The sequence below is a fragment of the Brienomyrus brachyistius genome, chromosome 8 (genome assembly GCF_023856365.1).
Source record: "Brienomyrus brachyistius isolate T26 chromosome 8, BBRACH_0.4, whole genome shotgun sequence".
In the NCBI taxonomy this organism is placed as follows: domain Eukaryota; kingdom Metazoa; phylum Chordata; class Actinopteri; order Osteoglossiformes; family Mormyridae; genus Brienomyrus; species Brienomyrus brachyistius.
In genome coordinates this window covers 22,593,764-22,617,916 of record NC_064540.1, presented here as the reverse complement: position 1 = coordinate 22,617,916, position 24,153 = coordinate 22,593,764, and the positions used below count along the sequence as shown (strand labels likewise).

General features: G+C 41.0%; 1 protein-coding gene across 2 annotated transcripts; it reads right to left on the bottom strand.

Moving 5' to 3' along the window:
* Positions 1-672: 672 nt before the first annotated feature.
* mrps16 (mitochondrial ribosomal protein S16) lies at positions 673-2,360 on the bottom strand. Of its 2 annotated transcripts, none has more exons than XM_049023891.1 (4): positions 2,199-2,360; positions 2,059-2,094; positions 1,310-1,570; positions 673-1,047 (listed from the first exon to the last, which is right to left on the bottom strand). In XM_049023891.1, the coding sequence occupies exons 2-4, from the start codon at positions 2,069-2,071 to the stop codon at positions 902-904; spliced, it is 420 nt and encodes a 139-aa protein (XP_048879848.1). In that variant the 5' UTR covers positions 2,072-2,094; positions 2,199-2,360; the 3' UTR covers positions 673-901. The 2 variants fall into 2 exon arrangements, with proteins under 2 accessions (XP_048879848.1, XP_048879849.1); XM_049023892.1 differs by having other exon boundaries at positions 2,224-2,360.
* Between the last annotated feature and the right edge of the window lie 21,793 nt (positions 2,361-24,153).

Here is a 24,153-nt window from a genome sequence, read left to right as displayed (position 1 = left end):
ATGAAATTAGGAGGAATCCTAATTGCTAATATTTCCAGACTTTCTCAGCCAACCTTTCATCAAACCTGCCCGCCGTTTGTTTTCAGTCTGATAAGGGAGGGTAGTAAAGCTGTTTAAATACCATCTCTGGCCAGATCTCCTGATTTCCTGCTACGTTTCACCTGACCAATGAACGATCACGGCGCATTAAAGTCACAGTACGGACTTTCCAAGTAGCATGCAGCCTTGCGTGCAGCCCTCAAACGCAGCCTCCGTGCTCCCCTCTGCGATGATAATTACATCATAATAGACACATCAACCGGCCCTTAACTTTCTTGGCTTACATGTCGTCTGCAAATTCCTGCAATCTTTCAGCAAGCTCCAAAAGTATTCTTATTTAATTGTTTATTGCCAACTTATAACCACAACCATATGAATGGCAAATTCGCAGACCTGGAGAAGTGACTGTACTTGCGAAAATGTAAATTCAAACAATTATCAAGTAGCAGTAAAATGTGAAAAAAGGTCTTTTATAATAAAAGAGTTATCCCTAAAGTGAAATTTAATGCTGATGGATGTTCATTATAATTATTTACTCTCTTTTCATTTGATCAATTATGCATACTTACAGTTGAAGAGTTGTATATACTCTATAATATGTTATCTGAGGTAGTATTAAAATAAACGACTAGATTTCATTTAAAACAGAATTTTACTGCATACATTATAAATCTTACAATGCATTTCATATTTTAACACCTGCAAAGGCCAAATCATCCTTCCAAGCATTTTAGGAGGGATGGGGAAATGGCTGCAAAAAAAATAAAGAAACGAAAATGGGGATGTCTACAGAGGTCTACTATACATCTACAGAAGAGTTCAGACATTTCATGGACACATGCCCAGACTTGGTGGTGGTGGATTATGCTTCGTGCCGCTGCTCTTCTTTGCCCTGTCCCTCCTCTGCTCCACCCCCAGAAGCCTCCTGTTCCTTCTGTGCAGCCAGCTTCCTCAGGCGCTCAGCTACGGTCACAGTCATGGGATGGAGAGGAAAGAATCCAGCCAGACCTGTAGGAAATGCCATATTCACCAACCAGGAACCGTGTTGCAATTCTGTTTGCAAACTGTTAATTCAAAATGTCTTGCAACAGAAATCCATGCCTCTGGTGTGTAATCAGTATGACCTGTTATATTTACTTTGGTATTTATCAGCATAATCTTAACTTGATGTCTAAAACGAATTTGGATTCTTTACGTTATTGAGGCACCGATAACGCAGTACTTGAGGGGTGCTCGTGCCAACATAGCGATATCGTGTTGTAGCACCTACCTAAGAGTTTGGCTACGGGTTTTGTTGTATGGGCCCCACAGCCGATCCAGTACTTGATCCTGTCATAGTTGAAGCTGACAAGCTTTTCGTTGTATATGTTGGGAAGGGGGTCGTACGTTCCCAGCTGCTCGATGTATTTGCTGTCCCGCGCCCGTTTGTTAAAAGCCGCCACGATACGGTAAAATGGTCGATTTGTGCAGCCACCCAGTGCCAGCCTAATGATGACAAGGCCCCCGTGGTACCGTCTCAGAAGAGCAGATGCTGAATAAAAAAAGGAAAAAAGAAAACGACCCTGTTACGACAAAGCGACATCACACAAAGAGACAGGTGGTTATATCATGCATCGGGGAGGAAACGGAAGGGAGGCAAGATGGGATCTACAAAGCGGCTGTCCAGGCGTAAACCACTATCACAGAACACAATCACCATGTAGTTGACCAACTACATATGCCCTTTTATGCAACAATATTTTCGGACAAGCATGAAGGGGGGGGGGGGGGGGGGGGCAGTCGCCGTTAAACATTTAGACCAGAACAATTCTGTGTGACCTTAATGTAAGCGTAATCGTACCGAAATTAAACCAGTGGAAAAGGCCTGTGTGGAAGGACTGTCAAAATAGCAAATTTAAACTTGACCACGAACACCTAAAATAAAACTCGAAACCATTCGCTGTGCGTGCGCAATAATATGACCTACTAAAAAGAATAACAGACGAACCTATATATGTTTATAAATATTTAAAAACTTACAGAGATGCACCATGGTGGATTAATGTTGCACGAAACCTGAAAATAAATAACATAATTTGATTTCAATCCTCTTTAGAATTGCGCATTTGCTTCGCCACTTAATACATCGTATAAATCAGAAACATTTAGGAAAAAATAACCTGCAGTGTACTATCGTCTGGATACCTCCAGTGTTAATGAAAAATATTAGCTCCCAGGTTTCTTCGAAATTAAACTTCAGCAGCACAAAAAATCCTAAGAACGTGACTTTGCAATGGAGGGAGCCATGTTTTTTCTCTTCTTCCTCGGTGTTTTATTATGCAGCCAAACGCACCAAATGCTCATACCGCCCCCTAATGTACGGGAATATAACAGCGAGAAAAGAAAACGAATCGAGCAAAATTTTCGGCGTAATCAACATACATTTTAACAAGATATAAATACACACACAGAGACACACATACACTATGTGTACAAAGGTATTGGGACACCTGGCAATTACACCCGCAGGAACGCTTATGACATCCCATTCTAAATCCATAGGCATCAATATGGAGTTGGTCCCCATTTTGCCGATTCATCCAGAAGATTATCTGTGAGGTCAGATCCCTGATGTTGGATGTGAAGGATTCGCTTACAATCTCTGTTCTACTTCATACCAAAGGTGTTCCATGGGGTTGAGGTCAGGGCTCTCAGCGGGCCAGTCAATTCCTTCCACAGCAAACTCACCCACCAATGCACAGTCATGCTGGAACAGAAAAGGGCCTTCCCCAAACTTTTCCCACAAAGGTGGAAGCATAGAATTATCCAAAATTAAGAGTTCCCTTTGTTGAGACTAAGGGGCCTAACCCAACCCCTGAAAAACAACCCCATACCGTTATCCCTCCTCTGCTGGGGTAAATGCCAGAGGAAGTTTGGAATCTTGCAGTTTCTAAGTCAACAGAGTGTTGGTGACCTTTACGCACCTCCGCACCTCGTAACCCCACTCTGTTACTTTACATGGCCTGCCACTTCATGGCTGAGTTTCTGTTGTTCCTAAATGTGTCAACTTTGCAATAATATTACTTACAGCTGACTGCGGGATATCTAGCAGGGAGGAAATTTCACAAGCTGACTTACTGCAAAGGTGGCACCCTATGACAGTATCACGCTTGAATTCACTGAGCTCTTCAAACTGATCCATTCTTTCACAAATGTTTGTAAACTTGACTGCATGGTTAGGTTCATAATTTTATACACCTGTGGCAATAGGTCTAAATGAAATGTCAAAAACAGGCAATAGACCCAACACAAGGTGTACACATACCATTCACACCTATGGACAATTTGAGAATTCCAGTTCACCTTAGCATACTTTGGGACTATGGGGGGAGTCATCATTTAGAAGAAGAAAGTCATTTGAACGACAGACAGCAAATTATTGGCGTGTTTGGACGGCTCGATAATCCATAGCTACAAGTGAATTTCACATTAGTGATAGGAAAGAAAGTTGTGCAGTACCAAAGTAGTCGTAATTTCACCTACGTCCACCAGGCGGAGTCAGCCACCTATAAGTGTGAGTTTCAGTTTGTGCATTTTCTACTTATGGACTGAAAGATTTTTTTTGTTTTTGTTGTTAAATTTGGTTTTACTCTGTGAAATGGCGAAGACAGACGTTAATGATGCATTGTAGGCCTATCATACCGCGTTCGTACAGAGACTTCTTCTATCTGCAGGTGTTCTAAATTGATGAAGTTCTGAGTCGCGAGGAGCCCTGCGCCTATTCCAGACAGCCCCAGGCAGGGGTGCACGCTGGACGCAGGATACCCACGTACTGCAGGAAATTTAGAGATACATTTAGCCTCATCGCATGTGTTTGGGGTGCGTGAGAAAGCCTATACCACACAGGGAGAAGTCGCATAACAAAATCAAAAGTGAAACCTTGTTTTGAACGTGTGGTTGGACACATATAGCAAAAGGACTGAGGAAAGTGCTCAAACTTAGCTGAAGTAGTTTGATCATTTTTATCTGACAAACGAGTTTGACTATTATTTTGTCCTAATAAATCTGTTTATTTTTTAATCTAAACTTTGATCCCCGTCACTTGCCTGTAAATAAAGTGATGAGTACCCATCGCGCGATTTAAATCATTTTCAGACGATCATCTTGCAGAACTTTGCGGACTTGCACGCATTTTCGCTTTCTGTGCAGCATTTGCATGGCGTCATGGTCTCGGTTCGTTAGTTAGGTTCGAAGGTTTGCGGTTCAAATTCTCACAGAAACATTTTGGTTTTACGGTCTGATATGTGTGACTTGTATTGTGGAAAAAAACCGCTATTTAAAAAAACGATAGATTTCTTAAATGTGTATTTTGATTATTGCCGATCGGGTGTAAATAACCTAATCTAAATGATACTCCAAAAGTAGTAGAATTCTTTTTAACAAAGAAATTTGACAATAATTATATTCATTATATAATTGCATCTTCAAGCCCCGTTTAACCATGCATAAATTGTTCTGACTCTAAGATAAGAGAGTGTATATTATTGCATCTTTTGTTAGCTGTTATCGATTTTTGTTTTTGCTTCGGTATTGCTCAGTTAAATCTAAGACACGATATAAGAATACCTTAAATATTATCTGACAAAGCATCCTTAATAATCATACTTACAGAATAAATGTCAAAAATAAATAAAACAGATTATATCGACGATCTACTGCATTAGCAAATAATTTACAGGGCGTACATTTTTTTATATGTGATATTGCAGTTCATTCTGTATATTGAAGACGATGTCACATATCGAGGCACGAGAAAGCCTCGTTAAAATGACATACTGGCTTCTCCTGAATATGAAGGTCATCCAAAGACTTGGTTCGCACCCACCCCACGTAAAAGTTCTTCCAAATTTTCGAGATTCCTGCGGCACATTTTTACAGCGATCACCTGCGTTATGAGTGTCACTTACGAATCAATCACTTGACAGGCTCACAGTAAATTCAGAGAATCATAGTAATTTTCCCTTTTGAAAAAATATTTCCTATCCATATCAAAAATAAAAACAACAACAACAAATAATAATAATTATTATTATTATCATTATTATTATTATTTTACAATTGTTGCTTCAGATTATTTTTTTTTCAATACAGTGCTAGTCAAAATGATCAACAGTAGGGGATACAAACCATTAAACTCAATAAAATGTGAATTCTCACCGTTTTCACATGACTGTAATTATTCAATTAGTTGCCAAACTGCCTTGTTAATTTGCTTTGAATTAATCAGGAGACATATGGCTCCAGCAGTTTGGGTAGATGCTTTATTAGTGAAAAGGCCTCAGAAATCACAAAGTGCCATTTTTGGGCAGTTTGAAAAATAATTTTAGCACATGAACATTGTAATGAGAAACGGCGGTAAACGTTGTCCTCTTAAAAATGTTGTGACAGCATGGAGCAACCATCAGTGGAAAACTGGCGGAAGAATATTGGGTTCATGTGCATTTCATGCGGCATATCTGTGGCCCGCAGTTTGCAGAGCGCGCTGGAGGTGGGTCGCACCTTTGCAGGGTCTCCGCTACCCCTGTTCCCCTTCACCCCACAGGGAGCTACCCAGGCCATAACCATCCATGACAATACAAGTTAGGCATGACCTGATAACTTACCATCAGCAGGCCGCTCTCCCCACAGACACCCCCGCCCCCCCGTGTCTTTTTTACAGAATGAAATTGTTGCAAACAAACGTGTCATGCATTGCCTCATCGGTTATCAAAAAAACATTTGAGAATAAATACGAAAGTTACCAAGTTTTCTTGTTTAATCCAGAGCCGATGGTCTCCGCAAATATCTCATCTCTCGCTAAAAATACATTTACATCAATAAATTGACCAAAATTGTCATTTTATTCTCTGAGTTTTCAGTTTGTATGGCTTGCTGTTTCTTTCAGAAGCTGGTGCTGAGGTAAACTTACCCTCAGGTGCCACTCCATATAGCTTTTAAGTCATATAATCACAAGTCATACATACTACACAAAGTGCATGTGAATATCAGCTAGACTGTGAAAAGATTAGTGATTTGTAGAAGCGATGGCTGGATGGATGAACGTTCTAGATCGTACCACTTGTTGACGGCCCTCCTTGGGCTCCAATGATGGAAACTGTGTCAGGTGCAGAGGGGAATGCGGGGACTATACCACTTGAGAAAGTTTACCCTTTCGAGGGGTGCTTCTGAAGATAGAGCCGCAAAAAAAAAGCTGAATTTTACCCATTGTCAAAAGTTTACAAAAGTTACGTCCTGCCGTCTCTGTGGCAAATGTACATTTTATATTTCAGATTATTTCAGAAAATGGACTGGTCCAGGTAGCGGAACAGAGGCATCATAGTACCATGGCATCCAGCATAACTGAGGTCAGTTTGCTATGGGAGTATCTCATCAGCTCATCCTGCTAATATGTAAGTTTCACTTTTTTTTCATTTGTTGAAGAAACAATTGTGTCACATTCAGTCCCTGCAATGTCCTGTCTGTTGTTTCCCTCTTTGACCAGCAGGTGTCGCTGGCTATCCCATTCCTAACGTCAGTGTCCATGTTTAGTGATTATGACCCTCACCTGTGTCTTGTTATTCCTAACCCTAGTGTTTGGATTATTGTCAAAAACCTACTCCTGTTTCTTGTTTAGTCCTGATTACCTGTGCATATATGTGCCTGTTTTTGCTCTTTCTTTTGTTGGTCATTGTATGTGCTACCTGCCAGTAGTTTGGTGATTGTTGTAGGTGTTTACCTTGCTGTGACAAAATTTGTTAATTTTGTGTATGTGCAAGCTCCTGTTTGGATAGCTTGTGTTAAAAAACTCTGAAAATGTCATATCTATTGAATTGAATTGCAAGGGCTCTAATTAATATCTACATTAATATCTGTATATTAATGGTTTATTTACGTAATCAACTGTATACTATTTTAATGATATAATTCTTTTTCAAATAAAGATTGCTTACGTGAGAACACATGTATTTCTAGCAAGAATTAACATTTGAATTACTTTTCTTCATCTGCTGTACTGTCTGTTCCATGTTTGATATTCCATTTTTTTCCAATCGATTCTTTTAACCGAAGTGAATTAAATATCAAGCCATTCTTCATTCATGCTATAGGGAATTTTAAAACCAGACAAATTAAGCTCTCACTTTTTGTGGGGGGAGGGGCAACAATCCTCTTCCAGTGATATGAGATCCTTGGTCCGTTCCCAGCAACACTACCGCTAGCCGTCAGTCCCTACTTCCATTGTGTAAAACTACAACCATGCACGTTTTTAAGGCCTCTCTGTGTCAGTGTCCAAAAATTGAAATTAAATCAGTTGTCATGTCTTGGCCTCCTTAGCAGAAATGAGCTCTGACCCTGACTGACGACCCAGAGGCATAGACACTGGGACACCGGCAAGAGGCTAGCCATCGAATTATCCCCCTGCACGGACTGGCCTCGCAGATCAATTTAGTGAGACTAATTTGGATGCCGTGTTAAATGTAAACCATGTTCTTATATCTTCATTCAACTGAGTTCTTTCATTCGTTTCTTTTTTTCTCTCTCAAAGGAAGGCGACTGCAACCTATTAAAAAGAAATCAGAACAGTCAGTCCCATCACATGCTATTGAGAGCTGAAGACTGTACTGTTTAGACCACAAGATATTAAATGCTAATATCAGCTCAACCATCGGAGCTTAAAAACAAACACACGCACGTTCTGTGTATGACCCGAAGGTACTGCTATACTAATGTAATTTTTATAAAGGCATTTTTTGAATTTTGTCATCATCTGGAGTGACATGAAAAGGGGAAATTCAATCAAGGCCGTTATTTTCATTTGGTTATTTCTTAAATTTCTTTTAAAAGATTTCCCTTGAATGGTATGAAAACCGTTGGTGGTATGGAAAGGTAAAAAGTGGTGTGAATTTTGTATGAACAATGTGAAGCATGTTATGAAAATGAGTCTTTAAGCAATGTATGGAAATGAGTCTTTAAGTAATGTATGGAAATGAGTCTTTAATGTATGGAAATGAGTCTTTAATGTATGGAAATGAGTCTTTAAGCAATGAATGGAAATGAGTCTTTAAGCAATGTATGGAAATGAGCCTTTAATGTATGAAAATAAGTCCTTAAGCAATGAATGGGAATGAGTCTTTAAGCAATGTATAGAAATGAGTCTTTAAGCAATTTATGAAAATGAGTCTTTAAGCAATGATTGGAAATGATTCTTTAAACAATGTATGGAAATGAGTCTTTAATGTATGAAAATAAGTCCTTAAGCAATGAATGGAAATGAGTCTTTAAGCAATGAATGGAAATGAGTCTTTAAGCAATGTATGGAAATGAGTCTTTAAGTAATGTATGGAAATTAGTCTTTATATAGAAACAGCTTAACAGGGTAGATAGAACAGCTGGGAAGATCATCATATCCCTTCTCCCATCCCAGCTGGAGATCTTTAACCAATGTTGAATCCACGGATCCTCCAGCATCATTATGGCCCCACAAACATCCCACCCCCAGCCTGATTTTCCTCCTGCCGTCAGGGAAGAGGTACAGGAGTATCTGAATCAAGACCACCAGGTTTGGAAACATCTTCATTCCCCAGACAGTGAGGGCAATGAACACTTCTGCTCACCCCCACTGAATCACTGACCTTCCCACTGTACCAAGCACTTCTGGTTACTAGTGCAATCTTTCATTTGTACATTTCTTTGTATCTCTGTACAGATAAAAATACAACCTATAATTTATTTACTTATTATTTAACAATGCATCCTGCTGCACCCTTAAAAGCACACTATAATACTATGAAAGAGATGTGCTGCTACAAAGTTTGCTAATCCCTCCGAAATACACCATGGGTCACCATGGATACGGGTCCTTTGTGTACCATGTGTATTGTGTATGTTACTTCTTAATGCTCCCTTAGTTTTTATTTTGTAATTTATTTACATCTACATACCTACCTTCCCACAACTTACTGGATCCTGTGGGAATTTAACTGGATTTCCCACATATATGTAACGCAGTATTTATTGCTTCCCAAAAGTATCTCAGTAACCCAAGAGTGTCTCGAAAGCTTTGCAGCTGTGCTGCTGTCTGTGGTGTCCCTGAATCCTCTGTCAGTCGTCAGACACAGACACTGAATACGACCCTCACACAGCACTTCCGGGAAGCAGCCCCATCCCTTGGGTCGTGAACTCTTGACACTCTTTACATCAAGCTTCCACCCTGAAGGAGAGGACGAGCTGAGATTAAGGAGATGGGCCAAGCAAACCTGGTATGAATAACCCAGTGGATGGGCCGTGTGGGGTCACAGAGAAATGACCGCGACTCCTGAGCCACCCGCAGGACTGCGGCAGCACCGCCTCCCATAATGCAAGTCTAGCCTGTATCCACTGGTCTGTTTCAGCATTAACTGGGCCTTCGACAGGCATGTACATGTGATTCTAGAACATTGGTGATTAATAGACTAATGGATGGATTATAAATTGACTGGTTTTAGAATTACATTCCCAATCAAGTTACATCATATTTGCGTGACAGAACACAAAGCTGTACTCTTACTGGTCTCCTGCTTCAAACCTTATCACTCTGTGTGACAGACCCAGAGCCTCCGATGCCCCACTGCTCTGTATCCTGTCTGTCACTCTTTTGTGCCGAATAATTGTGCATAGGTATTAAATACCAAAAACTACATTTTTGAATACACACGTATTTTCATGTTACCTGTTAAATGTTACCTTGGCTTCATTAAGCCTCTGTCCATTTTATGGAGAATTAAAAAGCAAGAATCTAGAAACTCCTCATACCAGCACCAATTCTACTTGCTAATTCAGTCCAATCAGGTATCTGGGTTCATTAGAGGGCACAGTACAGTTTTATCGCTGTGGTGAATATGCCATGCCTGAAAATGCCCAATGACAAGCAATTCATATTCTGCATTTTCAATAAATGTTGGCATCATTTCAAAAATGATCTTTGCTATGAGGAAGTGAAGCGATGAAAAAAAATAGATTTGGGTGGGTAAGTGTTTGTACAGGTGGCAGGTTAGTCGGTGCCTTGCCGTGCCCACACTCAGCACAGTGCTCTTCTGGAACATTCCACTCCTCACCCTCGAACCCTGCTGTCGTCAAGGGCTGTGAAATATGAGCAGCCTTTACCCTGACAGGCAGAGGAGGCAGATCGGTGCTGCTGTGTAGGTGTTTGTTTTGCAGAAACTGGAATTTGTTGCTGATTTGAACAAATATTAGAAGACTTAAGGTTTGTGTAGATTGCTGCTTCCTCTGAGGCCAAGCTGCTTTCTGCGGGTACAGTTACTTCCATAAAATTGCTTTCGAATGGATTAGTTCAAACAAGTTACATGCAGGATTTTGACGTACTTCACAGGCAGTCGATGTTCTGAGGCGTTTGGCCAAACTGCAGCCCTGACCACTATTAAGTTTGATCCTCACGGTCAAGGTGAGCATTTCAGGTCAGAGGTCAAGGTTTCCACGCGGCGCCTCTGTCATCCGTGGGCCCCAAAGACTCTGGTACCCGCTATCTCAGCGCCCCAAACGACTGCGGGGGCAGAGTGCAGTAATCCCAATCGGACACAGAGCGGCGGATCAGACTCTGCAGGCCCCCTTCCCACACTTCCCAGGGTAGCAGAGAGTCCCGTCCAAGGCGCCTCCCCCCTCAGCGGGGAGATGAGCCTCTCAGCCCACACTCTCGCCAAGTGTGGCCCCCACCAACGGCATGAAGATTACAGCGCAATACGGAAGAGCAGATCAATTATGCAACAGTATCTATTTGCGGCGACGCCTGTGCCAAGCAAACTGAAACCACCCCCCCCCCGCCCCCCCCAACCCCCTTCCTATTCTTCGCTGCCACCTCCCCGGGCTTTGGGGTGAGAGGGTGAGCTGCCTGGGGTGTCATTAGCACTGTCTGGCTCTGTTGGGAGAAAGGGGGAGAGTGTATAACGTGAGCAGACAGGTGAAAGCTGCAGTCAGGTGATAATGGCCTTGGCGACAAGAGAGGATGAGAAGACGACATCACCGCCACCCACATGGCTCCCCCGCCCAGCCCCTCGACGTCTGCAGCAGGCGCTCAGCAGAGTCTCTCCACCAACAAACCGCTCCTTTGCCTGCTCCCAACCAGCCCATGCGTTCTGGCTACGCCTTGCCACAGGCGTCCACTACAGTCAGCCCATGTGCTGTCAAAGTGGCTCCAGCCCTGAGCTGGACATGGCCGATCACGCAGGTCCAAAGATTGCAGTCTTCGCACTGTGAGACATTTGGGTCACTAGCCAATGAGAAAGTTTAACCAGTGTTTCTCAACCCAGTCCCCAGGGACCCCCAGACAGCCCATATTTTTGCTCCCTCTCATCTCCCAGTGCACCTCATTCAAAGAATGAGGCAATCAAGAACATAAATTCCTGGTTTCTCCTGCATTGGGAGAAAACACTGGGCTAGATGGATGGATTCCTAGTTCTTAATTTCATTTCATTTGCTGGCTCTTACTGTGTTTATCAAACCAAGTGAACATCATAAAATGTGTCATGCCATCTCAATCTGTGGCCCTTTATGATTCCACCAAATTCAAACATGGCTACTTTGGGATTTACTGGTTGCCACATATCAGAAGGAGTGTGACAAGGGCATCAAATGCTGCCTCCTGCTGTGTCTCTCCAGAAACCGTGGTGTCACCAGGGCCGGTGTTCCCAGTTGCACCCCCCCCCCCCCCCCCACCCACCCCCAGAGGTCTTCGCTCTGTTTTTGCACCCCTGTATCACTCATAACAGATGTAAGCAGGCTTTTAAGGTAAACGAGCATGGGTGTGGTTGTCAGCGTCCCACAAGACCTGGCGGCAATATAAAAGCATTTCTAATTGACTGGAAACACTGAGAATCATCTTCTGAGCAAAGCCTGAAGTCGACGAGTGAGAAGCATGACAGCCGTCCCAGGTATCTTCTTACAGGCATGAGGTCAGGCGAAGAAGTAAAGTAAAGAACACTGCCTGGCAAAAATAAGTCGCACACTTTAATATTTAGCTTTAATTATGGTGCAATTATGGTAAAGTGCATTGTTTCCATGTGCTTATGCAACATCTCTGTATTTTTTTCATCCATATTTGCGCTCATTTCTCTGCGAGATCTTGTATTGATGACAGGAGATGTTGAACCACTTCGTAAAATTTTCTTCAGCACATCTTAAAGACTTTCAATGGGGTTGAGGTCAAGACTCTGTGGTGACCAATTCATGTGTGAAAATGATTCCTCATGCTCCCTGAACCGCTCTTTGACAACTTTAACAAATATATCTTGGCATTATCATCCTGGAATATGCCCGTGCCATTAGGAAAGAAAAAATCCATTGATGGGATTACCTGGCCGTTCAGTAGATTCAGGAACCAAACTGACTTCACTTTATTGTTGCATAACAGGGTCGAGCTGTAATAATGATCCAGTCATTGGTGCTTAAGTATTTATTGATTTAAATGCAAACTCTGCCTCTTTTGGCCAGGCAGAGTATGTTACATGATAGCTTATAATAATTAATAAATAATACTATTTTCTGATTTTGATAATTCATCCTTGCACACTTGCATAATAAACTTTGGTCTGTTCATTTTGAATAAAGAATATTCGGGATGCATTTCCTGCTAGCGAACAATCTTAACAAATGCTGAGCAAGATAACAAATGACATGCACTATATGGACACAAGTATTGGGACGCACCTCTTGAATGAAAACCAATTTAAGTATCATGCAAGGCATCCCCTCCTGCTGGAAATTGCATATAATTCTGCATATGCTGCATTATTAATATGGTCACTGTGTGGTCGATTCTCTCATGCACTTAAGTCATAGCTGCATGCTTTTTTGACTTACGCATATTCTCCCATCGGCTTAAGTCTGGGGCTTAAGTGCATTTAGGCGATTTTCGCGCTCTGGGTGGAGAAACACCAAAATATGGGCGTGTCGCATGTAAATGACCCTTACGCACATTCTGACACTAACTTAAGTGCACTTAAGTGTGTCTTTCAATATGTGCTCTGGAGAGCTGAGTTAAGTCACGCGCCTCTACACGGCCAAATGCAATACTGCAGTTTTTAGAAGGCCAAACAAGTAACAAGATGAAACGTTTTACTTCATTATACACATGGAAGTAAATGTCACAATCCAAAACACAGCTGAATTGTTTGTATTAATATATAAGATAAAAATATAAAAGAATTATATAACAAATAGCATATAGAAACATATCAGTATATAAAGTATATTACCATTAAACAGGATTCAAGTAATATCTGCCTTGTCAACAAAAATCTTCACCCAGCTCCATGACAGCAGACAGCACTCCTCACTGCTGCAGCCGCCCGCAGGACAGCTCCACGCATCATGAAGGGGATGGGGGAAAGCCATCAGGAGTCAAAACTACCAAAGAGCTAATCGGGTCAGGTCTCTTGGGGACCGGGGCTGGTGTGGTGCCAAGACATCACCTGCTGCACTGTGGGTGGAGCTTCATAATCTCCGCATTTCAGCGGTGACACTCTCCGAGGTACGCAAACCGAGTTCACCTGCTTTTGGTCTGGTCATTCTGATGGCTGCCATACTCAGGGAGTAGCTGCTGTTGTGGCGGATCAGCTCCTCCTGATGTGTCCGATGTCACCCCTTTCAACAAGCGTATTATAAGATTCAGATTAAGGTACTCTCTGGGTGTCTTGTCTGTTGTCTCATTGTATGCTCTGACCACGGTGAGAGATATTTTGATGTGGGAGACATTTTATTGAGTGGGTGCCCATACCGTGACACTCCTCTGGTTATGGGTGACTCCAATACGACGACTGGCACTGGCAGGGCTGGTTATGAGGGCACGGTTGGTTCCCATGGGTCTGGCGACCGTGGCCAGAGTGGCTCCATGGATCCTGGTTTGACTTTGTGTCAGATGAACAGCAGGAGTCCCAAATGAGGCACATTACCTGCATTGTGAGGGAGCCTCAGTTACAGCACTGTGGTCATGTGGCGCGATTCCCTGAGAGTGATCCAGCTCACTGGATCCTCATTGCTGAAGTCCCCAATGAGGCACATTACCTGCAATGTGAGGGAGCGTCAGTTACGGCACTGTGGTCACGTGGCGCGATTCCCTGAGGGTGATCCAGCTCACTGGATCCTCATTGCTGGAGTCCCCAATGAGGCACATTACCTGCATTGTGAGGGAGTGTCAGTTACGGCACTGTGGTCATGTGGCGCGATTCCCTGAGGGTGATCCAGCTTGCAAGATCCTCACTACTAAGGATCTGAGCAGCTGGACCAAGGCAAGAGTGTGCGCATGTAACACCTGACTGTAGCATCTCCAGAGGGTGGGATGCACTGCATGTTAGCCTGGGGGGGGGGGGGGTCGCAAACTGGGATCCTAATGTGTTCTGTCATGTGGTGGGCACAGCTAGCGCAATGTCCCAGCAAGCTAAGGTAAGGTCAGTTACTCTGCACAAAATATGAAGAATGTCTTTCACTATATCATTTGACTTTTTGTCAAAGGATTCTCACATTTGTGAGAATGACGAAATATAAGCGTAGTAAGATACCGCCATGCTTTCACCCTCAAAACAAACAGGTTTCTGCGGATTTCAATTAGGATCACAATGTCAATGAAACTGTCCATGGATCAATGACATTGTCCATGGAAAATGTCAACTTTCCTTACTTGATGAAATAATTATAATTCTTGAACGGCCATACCTTCTCTTTCGGGTTAAGTGCGGTGGACTTGTTCACGCTGAAGAGGGGATAATATACTTATAATTCACACACAATTTTTTAAGGGCTTCTTTTGACTATGTGCTTGAAAGGATGGTCCTGTATGACAGACGCCTGCATGCACAGATTTGGACACAGTAGGTTTGCTGAGACTCTGTGCATCACCAACGGCCTGCAGGAATCCACCAGTGGCATAGAAACTGAGAGTTCTCAGAAGCTGAGCAGTGGGATTGAGAGCAAAGTTCTAGGGTGTTTCTCTGTTTAATTCATCCTGCACCAGAACAATGAGGCTCATTATTTCAACCCAGGCCAGTCTGTACTTCTTTATTAATTATTTATTACTGAGATGACCCAAGAGGGTTCATGTCCTCTCGCAAAACAGCATTTTGACAAGTAATTTGGCTTCCTGGACGGTGCTGTCTCAAATGCGATTCGCCTTCCCACCTTAAAAGATGTGACTGAATACTTAGCAAGTTTGATCTGTCAGCTTATTATGTACCAGGGTTGTACAAAATTCTGAATTTATGAATTATGCCCTATTCCATTCATTAATTACATTTTTGATTTCATTAGCCGCATCCCATAGCATGTTAAATTAGAATGACAGGACGAAGAACTTAATTTCTTTTCAATTCCAAGAATGTCTCTGAAATCACACAACAGAATAATGACATTTAATCTCGATAAACATAAATAATTACGTTATAGATTTACTTTATAGATGGTAGGGTAGCATATACTGACCCTCCCTTCATTCTTACTCGCTTTATTAGGTACACCTTGCTAGTACTTGGTTGGACCCCCTTTTGCCTTCAGAACTGCCTTAATTCTCTGTGGCATAGATTCAACAAGCTGTTTGAAATGTTCCTCAGAGACTTTTGTCCATGTTGATAAGATACTATCACACAGTCGCTGCAGATGTGTCGGCTGCATCTTCATGATGCAAACATCCAATTCTACTACATTCCATAGCTGCTCTATTGGATTGAGATCTGGTGACTGTGAAGGCCATTTGAGTGCAGTGAACTTATTGCCATGTTCAAAATCAGCCTGAGGTGATTTCAGCTTTGTGACACGGTGCATTATTCTTGATTGAAGTAGCCATTAGAAACTGTAGTTATAAAGGGATGAACATGGTCAGCAATAATACTTGGGTTGGCTGTGGCATTTAAAAAGTGCTCTGTTGGTACTAAAGCGTGCCAAGTAAATCTGCCCCACACCCTGACACCTCCAGCAGCATGAATTGTTGATAAAGACAGGAGGGATCCATGTTTCCAATCTTCCATTGTACAGTTTCCTTGAGTCCATGCGCCCTGCAGCCTCAGTTTCCTGTCCTTAGCTGGAATGCCACCCGGTGTGGTCTTCTGCTGCTGTAGCCCATCTGCTTCAAGGCTTGACGTGTCGTGCTTTCACAGATGCTCTTCTGCACACCTTGGTTGTAAGGAGTGGTTATTTGGATTACTGTTGCCTTTCTGTCAGTTTGAAGCAGTCTGGCCGTTCTTCTCATTCCTCTGCCGTCAACAAGACATTTTCGCCCAGAGATCCGCTGCTCACTTTTTTGGCCCATTCTCTGTAAACCCTACAGATGGGTGTGCGTGAAAATCCCAGTGGATCAGCAGTTTCTGAAATGCTTATACCAGCCTGTCTGGCACCAACAACCATGCCACGTTCAAAGTCACCTTTCTTCCCCATTCTGGTGTTTGATGTGAACATTAACTGAAGGTGCTAGCCTGTATCTGCATGATTTCATACATTGTGCTGCTTGAATTCTCAATTTAGTTCTGAATGGTGCACAATCCTGTTATCCTACTAAAGGTCTTTACATTTTTGGGCTACAGAAAATCATTCTTACTCTAAAGGACAACCTACATTATAATTTCATATTATGCGATTGACCAATTAATTATTATTATTGAAAAAGAGGGCGTCCGTTTTTTTATATATATATATATATATTTAGGGCAACCTCTGTGTTTCCGCGACAGAATACCATGCAAACCTTCAAATAAAGAGCGACGTGGAAAATAACGAACTTGCTTGCGAATTAAGTTAGTTACTAAGGGTTTCCGGAAATAATCACTAATTAACGAACAAGGTAAAGAGTATTTAGTGTTACAAAGCTTTCAGGAAACGCACCCCAGATCAATTTAAATCAAACATAGGCTAAAGTTAAACATACATTTCACATATTGTTCTACAATCTGTATACTACTGATCTTTACGCAATTTACAGATGTATATAAATAAGTCTATTCACATTATCATTTTAATAATACAAACTAATTAGGCTTTCTATAATTACAGCAGTGTAGTTTTTCTTTTTTTCTAAACGGGGATTAATAAACAATTTTGAAATCTCGGTTAATAATCGGATAAAAACTTAAACTGAAAAGCGATATGACTGTATTTGACATGCTGATGGCCCCATAAGAACCTTAACCAGTTTTTGTATGTATATTGGTTTTTGGCCCCGGTTCGTACCGCACGTTTGTATTTCCTCTGACTGGAATCTCCACGCAGGACCCCGTACAATCAAAAACACCTGCTTGCATATTTCTCCGAGTTTTCTCTGTTTTGGTGCGTTAGTTGGCCTCACTGAGATGTTTGGCTGTCATAAATGTCTAAGAAGTTTGCTCTTCTGTGTAAATGCTGTCGGATAACCTTTACCTTCTTAAAGGTAAGTAAATAACTTGACATTTTTTTCTAATTACTGTTATATGTTCCTTTAAATAGCATAAGTGAAGACAGCCTTCTGGGTCTTTGAAGTCTCCTACTGTTATTTTCACGTTTCTGCAAGCATTGCATCATTTTTCCGCCTTCTCTTCCTTCCAGTCTTAGCATTAAACGGTTTACACTTAAAGTGCGTTCTCTCGGTTTTATTCTATTTATTTTTAAAACTAAAGGCAAAACATCCAAACGGCAAGTGATTATAAAGTGAGATTTGGCGTCGGACTTGAAATGGTGCCTTTCTCACCTTGCAGCAGGAACTGCGGAATGATAATCAGCATGCCACGTACTAGGGGAGGCTATTTAGTAAGTCGTTTGAAGAAAGTGTCGCAGATGGAGATAAGATTGAAGGCCGCTCAAAGAAGGAAAGCACTTTGTGCCCAAGCCGTAAAAAGTTTACGCAGGACCCCGAGGGTGGGGAATCACCCTAACCCAGACTATGTCTCTTATATAACGCACGGGCCATGTACAAAAAACATAGATTAAACGTATTCATGCCCATTAAAACGATGTTTTCGATTATAATTAATGTAGCCTAATCTCTTATTTTTTATATTTAGAGCTGAGGGGAAAGGACCACTTGCTTCTACCGGCAGATAACAGCAATAAAGAACAAAATGGTCAGGTCAACAAACACACCGAGGCCGAGAACAAACATCACAAAAATCAGTCGGTCACGGTCATCCAACAGGAACAAATACACTTTATTTTAGGGCTCCGCGTGCGTTAAGCGTCTATGAATGTACGGCGCACTGCGGCTTTCTGTTGACTTTACACTGCAGTCACACGTTTATAACTCCTGGGGATTAGCGACGCCCCCCGGTGGACTTTGCATGGCGATTTATGTAATGGGATACTTGTAACATAAAATATTGGTATTATTGTGTACGTGTACTCACATGATCGGTCCTATTAAGTTGTTAATATCAGAAACGTTAGACTGAATCTAGGGTAATTCATTTAAGATGTATTAACATTTACACTTTTCGAAATAATACTGCATTTTAATTGTATGATTAGAGTATTAAATTCTGTGTACAGGATCGATTTATGACTATAATCTGTTTTACAAGGAAGTTGTTGCAGGAGTAATTCTAGATTTGTTCGTTTGGTAACAGTAAGCATTAAGTTTACTTTTATAGGGTTTGTGAATAGTGATGCATATCTTTTGTCGAACACATTGCGCCGGTAGCGATTTACGCACTTTTGGCGTCGTCAGAGACGGGATGTGTAAGCAAATATATTGTGGGGGGAAAAATAGGCATGTGAAACGCATTTAACCAAAAAAGTTTAAACAAGCAAAGAAAGATGTTGTACTAACGGCATTCGGTATATCTTAATAGGCTTCGGCCTTTTGATTAATGCTTATTACATTTAACAATATCAAGAGTTCATTCAAAATATTACCACGACAGTCAAAGTAGCCTAATAACGAAGAGACCAAAATATAGCTTCAGCCTAAAAATGTGAGATTAACGGAGTAGCATTGCAGTGCTGATATTTCATAAAATATTGCCCATAAAGAAAGCCAATAACAATAATTTTAGTTTTTTTCCCCACCATTTCATTGATATACACGGAAATGTGTTTGATCGTTAAACTGCAGTCAAGTAAAATAATAATTTAAAGCTAAAATTGGTAAGGTATATGTCAATTACAAAGAAATACGCAGCATTTGAGGATAGTGCCATAGTTCCCGGGGCTGATCCCGGCTGTGAGAAATCGATTTATTACCTACGATGGGTTCAGTGGGAGCCGTCTGACGCACCGACAACTTCTGCTCTGCGTTATTTTGCGTTTGGTTTGTTCTTAAAGACAGCTGAACAAGCATGGTTTGACTTCCGTGAAGTTTAGGAATGGCTCCAAATGAATGTACCACTACCACAGCTACCTCTGAGGGAGCAGATAACAACAGGTGATGCAATGCTATTGCAACGAGACGGCCGGTTTACTGCAGCATCAGTTCAGTGAAAGAAAGCCGTTCGTGAGGGGAATTTAGGCTGGTGTTTTAACATATTCCACCTGTTTCTGAACGGAACATTTAAGTGTTACGAGAGAAACTTTAAATGAATTATTAAGTTTGAGAAGGAGCTGTAAGTGTAAATCTGGGATACTAATTAATTCCCAGAGTAATAGAAGCAGACATGCTTAAAATGTCCATATTTAATATAATACACATTTAGAACCTAACATTCCGATGTAATTAATCTGCTTAAACAGGTAAAACAGAATAGCCTATCATATTCCTTCCCTGTGCATTATTTAACTACACCTTTTTTGGTTTGTCAGATAGTTTTAGCCGGACGCCCATGCAGTTTTAAAAAGGTAATCTATATCCGTACCGCTTTTACGGTAGGCTACACAAAAATCCCAACAAATAAGAATATTGAAAATGATAGCTCTAGTTTAAATTTTGTTTGAGTATGTCGTGCCTTGTACTACGATCGGAAAAGACATTCTGTATGTAAAAGAGATACACAATTTTAAGTGTTGAATGTCTGAGTACATCGAGCCCCTAACATGGAATTTATTACGACGCATTTTCGTGAGACTGATGTGTCCGCCGATCAAAGCTTCTGTGTTTTTTGACAGGAAGGTGGCGATTACATTATTATACCGTGAAGGCAACATTCTGTGATTTCTTTTCAAATGTGTTTAGCATTTAGCTAAGCTACCGTTTGCCTTGACATAACCTCTGTTTGACTGACCTTCTTCAGATCCTCGGGGGCTCCTGCACTTCCTCTTGTCCCGCGGTCTTATTCAAAACGGCGATCGCAAACAATTTAACTAGTAGCCTGTGACAGTCTGCAGGCGCCCTCCCATAAACTTGCCAGCGTTAACCCAGTTGACTAAATCATCAAGGGGTTAACAAAGTTAGGGGGAATTATCTAATTTGCGCGCTAAAAAGCAAATGCGCATTATTACTCTACTAGTAACAACTTTTTCATTCTTTGCTAATACTTTTATGCAGATGATTCGCCCCATGCTTCAAATCCTTAAATGTTTACCAAGCATATAAGTTAAATAAAAATAGTCCTTATTAATTATTCAAAAAGATCTCTAAAATTGAAAGATATTACTTGAATTAAGAAAAAAATATCAACGTCAGTCTCTGGATTAGAAATTAACGTTGTACCGTCTCATATTGCGCGAATTATTATGCTTTAAGTTTAATGTTTGGTAAGTTTTGCAATAAGATAGCACGAAAGAAAAAAAATTGCTGAAATTATTTTAACGGTATATGTTCAGTTTTTTAATACTTTTAAATGATTTTTCCATCATTATTAGTACTTTGACAGTTAACTGCCTTAATTGACTTTTTGCAATGTATACAGTTTTCATTCTCTAAGTCCAGAATTGTGCATAATTAATATGAAACATATTAAAAAGTCAAATATATAAAAAAAACTAAATTACATAGAAACTGATGTGTATGTATTATATCCATACATGCGACTATATGATTATTAATGGTTCTTGGAGTTTGTGGAGACGTAGGTCTATATTCTCTGGTTCGGACATTGAATTTCCTACGAAATCACTCCGAATCCTTAAAGGAAACAAAAGTGAGTCGTGTGCTAATGTTTAACTTAATCTACAGCGCCAAGCGAACCTTTTATGCCGGATGACTCTGGTTTCCTGATGAAATTACTCAGTTGAGCTCTCGAGTTGTTACTGCCGGCCAACAATTGATACCACACTTGGGTTTGAGGTCAAGTGGTCCCGAAGACCACCAAACCCATGCTTGACAGAAGACTATATCTATACCGACAGAAAATATGTGCATATAAGAAGTAACTCTTTACATTTATTAATTAATTTATATGATTGTTAAAAGCGGGATAAACGTTGGCATTAAAAGATACGGATGAGTTTAACTATGTATCTACTGTATGCATGTGAGTCAACCGGAGACCACTCCCCTGTATGTGTGAACATAGTTGGCCAGATAAACCGGATTCTGTTATATGTTGTTACTGTTTCGTCGGTGTTGAATTAGATCAGTTGGATATTCTCAACTGATTAACCGAATCCCATAATAAAGGTGAATGTACTTTATATAGCCTATAAATGTCTGCTTAACCAGAACCGTACCATATAAATTTTCTTTTGGGTTGTATAGGAAATTTATTTACGAACTATGTAAAACTAGCCGAGTTTTTGTATCGTGGAAGCTCAACATCTCGGTATCAGCAACGTGCTTTCTTAAATTCTCCGCAGCCTGTTTTTCTACTAGTATTTTCATGGTGTTTTGTAGGTGTGGAACACGTGAGTGTAACTCCTCATATTTATGTGCACCCTACGAACCAGTTAACTGACTTCCCAAACATTTACAGAGGGCGGTCTCCAGATAGTTTGTTGGTCCGTTGATACATTTCTCACAAATGAATAATATAACTTTCAGTGCCTTCAATCTTGGCTTTTACTTCAGTAGAATCAAACACTATCTTTTCTTCCCGAAGACTGATATGTTTTTATATATAATATATATACTGTATATGTATATATGAATAATTTATATTTGCAAAAGGAGGTTCACCATGAAGTAAAGTTTTAAGCAGCACATCTATACAATATTATCTCAATAGTTGTAATTTCAGATTAAATCTATAATAAAATTAATTTAACGGCAGGTCTATACACCCACCATTTCATATATATAGTTGTAGCCAAGTGTCCTGTTGTTGCTTGGACATTGTTTGCTTGTGTATTAAGGCCTCTATAACTGTTCCCAACTGACCACACCGAAGCAAATATTTACCCATGTAATGCGCACAGACTGCTTCACAATGCGGTGGTCTGTCCATAGCACCGTTATCTATAAACGCATTTTCGGACACATACGACATGCAGTGTCAGCTGCTGAAGGACGGAGTGGACTTTGGCTTTGAACCCGAGGATGGAAATTGGCCCTCTGGGTAAAATAGTTGGAGACCCCTGCTATAGGGTGTAAAGGTTTACCCACCACCTAGCGGGTCTACCCGGGAGGCATTGAAGACACTATGGTTTGTCAGCTCACATGAAGCAAGACACTCTTGCCAAGGATGGATCGTAACTTTGAGGCAAGCTGGGCGCCGTATCCGCATGTGAAATTGCCATTTCATCCCTTCTTACACCCTAATTGTCGAAAAAACTATTTGTGAAATTGCTCTTCACCAACGGTGGAGTCGCCGCACAATGACTAAGTACTGCAGACCCACCCAAGAAATCAGCAGCCCCGCCCTCCAAAAAAAAATCAATAATAAATTAAATATGGCAATTTGCTCTTAATACCAATACCTGTCATCAATTCAATTAGAAGCCACTCTTTGGCTTGAACAGATCCACTCTTGAATAGCGAACGGTTTTCATTTTATAATCAGCCAATTGTTACGTCTCGAAAGACAGGCAGTGTTGCTGACTCTTGGGGTGTTATGCGTAAGCAATTTCCCACAATGACACTGTTATAATGCCTGGAATAAACGCTTCTACAATTAGGCTATATGTCCCTTAATGATGGGGGGAATAAGCAGGCGCAGCTATAACTTATACGCTTATAGTCTGGTACTCAAACGATCGATTATGGAAGAACAGCTGCTGTTCCAGGGCAACTAGACCGTCGTAGTATAGTTGAAATTGAATTTCAGATTGCTATGAAAAACACAACTAAACTCTGTCAGATTTGCTTTCTGTAGCCGAATAACTCGCCTTTTTCATTCAAGCAGCGGAGCGGCTGGTGTTCGACGATGTGTTTTGAGAGGTCTTGACAGCCGGCTTTTGCCTGTTTTAGGCCGCTCCAGGCAGTTCATAACACATCCGTGCACCTGCGGACGTAGGTCTATGCGGCAAAGTCAGTCTTGCCTTTTTTTCTCTCTCCAGATTGTGTTACAAAAGATTAAAATCACACTCATCCCGTTTCTGTAGGCTACTTGTCAGGCGTAATTGGTAAAGGTGATATTAACTTGAATATTCACGCAAACTTTGCGTGAATATATATATATGAAATACCCCGAAAATAACCTCAAGTGTTAGTTGACAGCTTATGCTAGACTGAGGGTCGAGTCTCTGTTTAAATTCAGACGTTAAGAATCTTTAACTTGCGTGACGACACCATGCAGGTTTCACAACTTTTGGAACCTCGACCAATCCTTTCCTCACATTGTTTCTCCAATTTAAACATTTTCGTGCGGCCGATTGAATCAATTCATGTAGTAGAATATCGTTAATGAGGGGGAAACTTACAAAAGGAAAATAAAGGAGCGCCATCCTTATTAAACACCTTAAACAATGGTAAACAATGTGTGTGACGGAAACTGGGAGAGCTCACTGACTCTGATTTTTAATTAATTATGTTGTTGATTATTATGGATAGGTGGATAAAAGACGATAGTTCCTGAAAGTTTGTATGACAGAACCTTTTTAATTAGGGGTTAGTGGGGTTTAATTAAGTTCTTCCCGAGTACAAGCTGAAGGTGGGAGAAGTTCTGCAAAATTAACGAAAAGGGTTAAATGTGGATTGGCATCATAGCCTGCTGTGATAGGCTACTTTTTTCCACACAAAACGAGATAGATTGTATATCCATGCCAATCAGCGGCTGCCAGAATATTTTCAAGTTGATTAATCTCATACTCTTTGAAACACCAGAAATTGAATTTGAAATATTTTAAAAG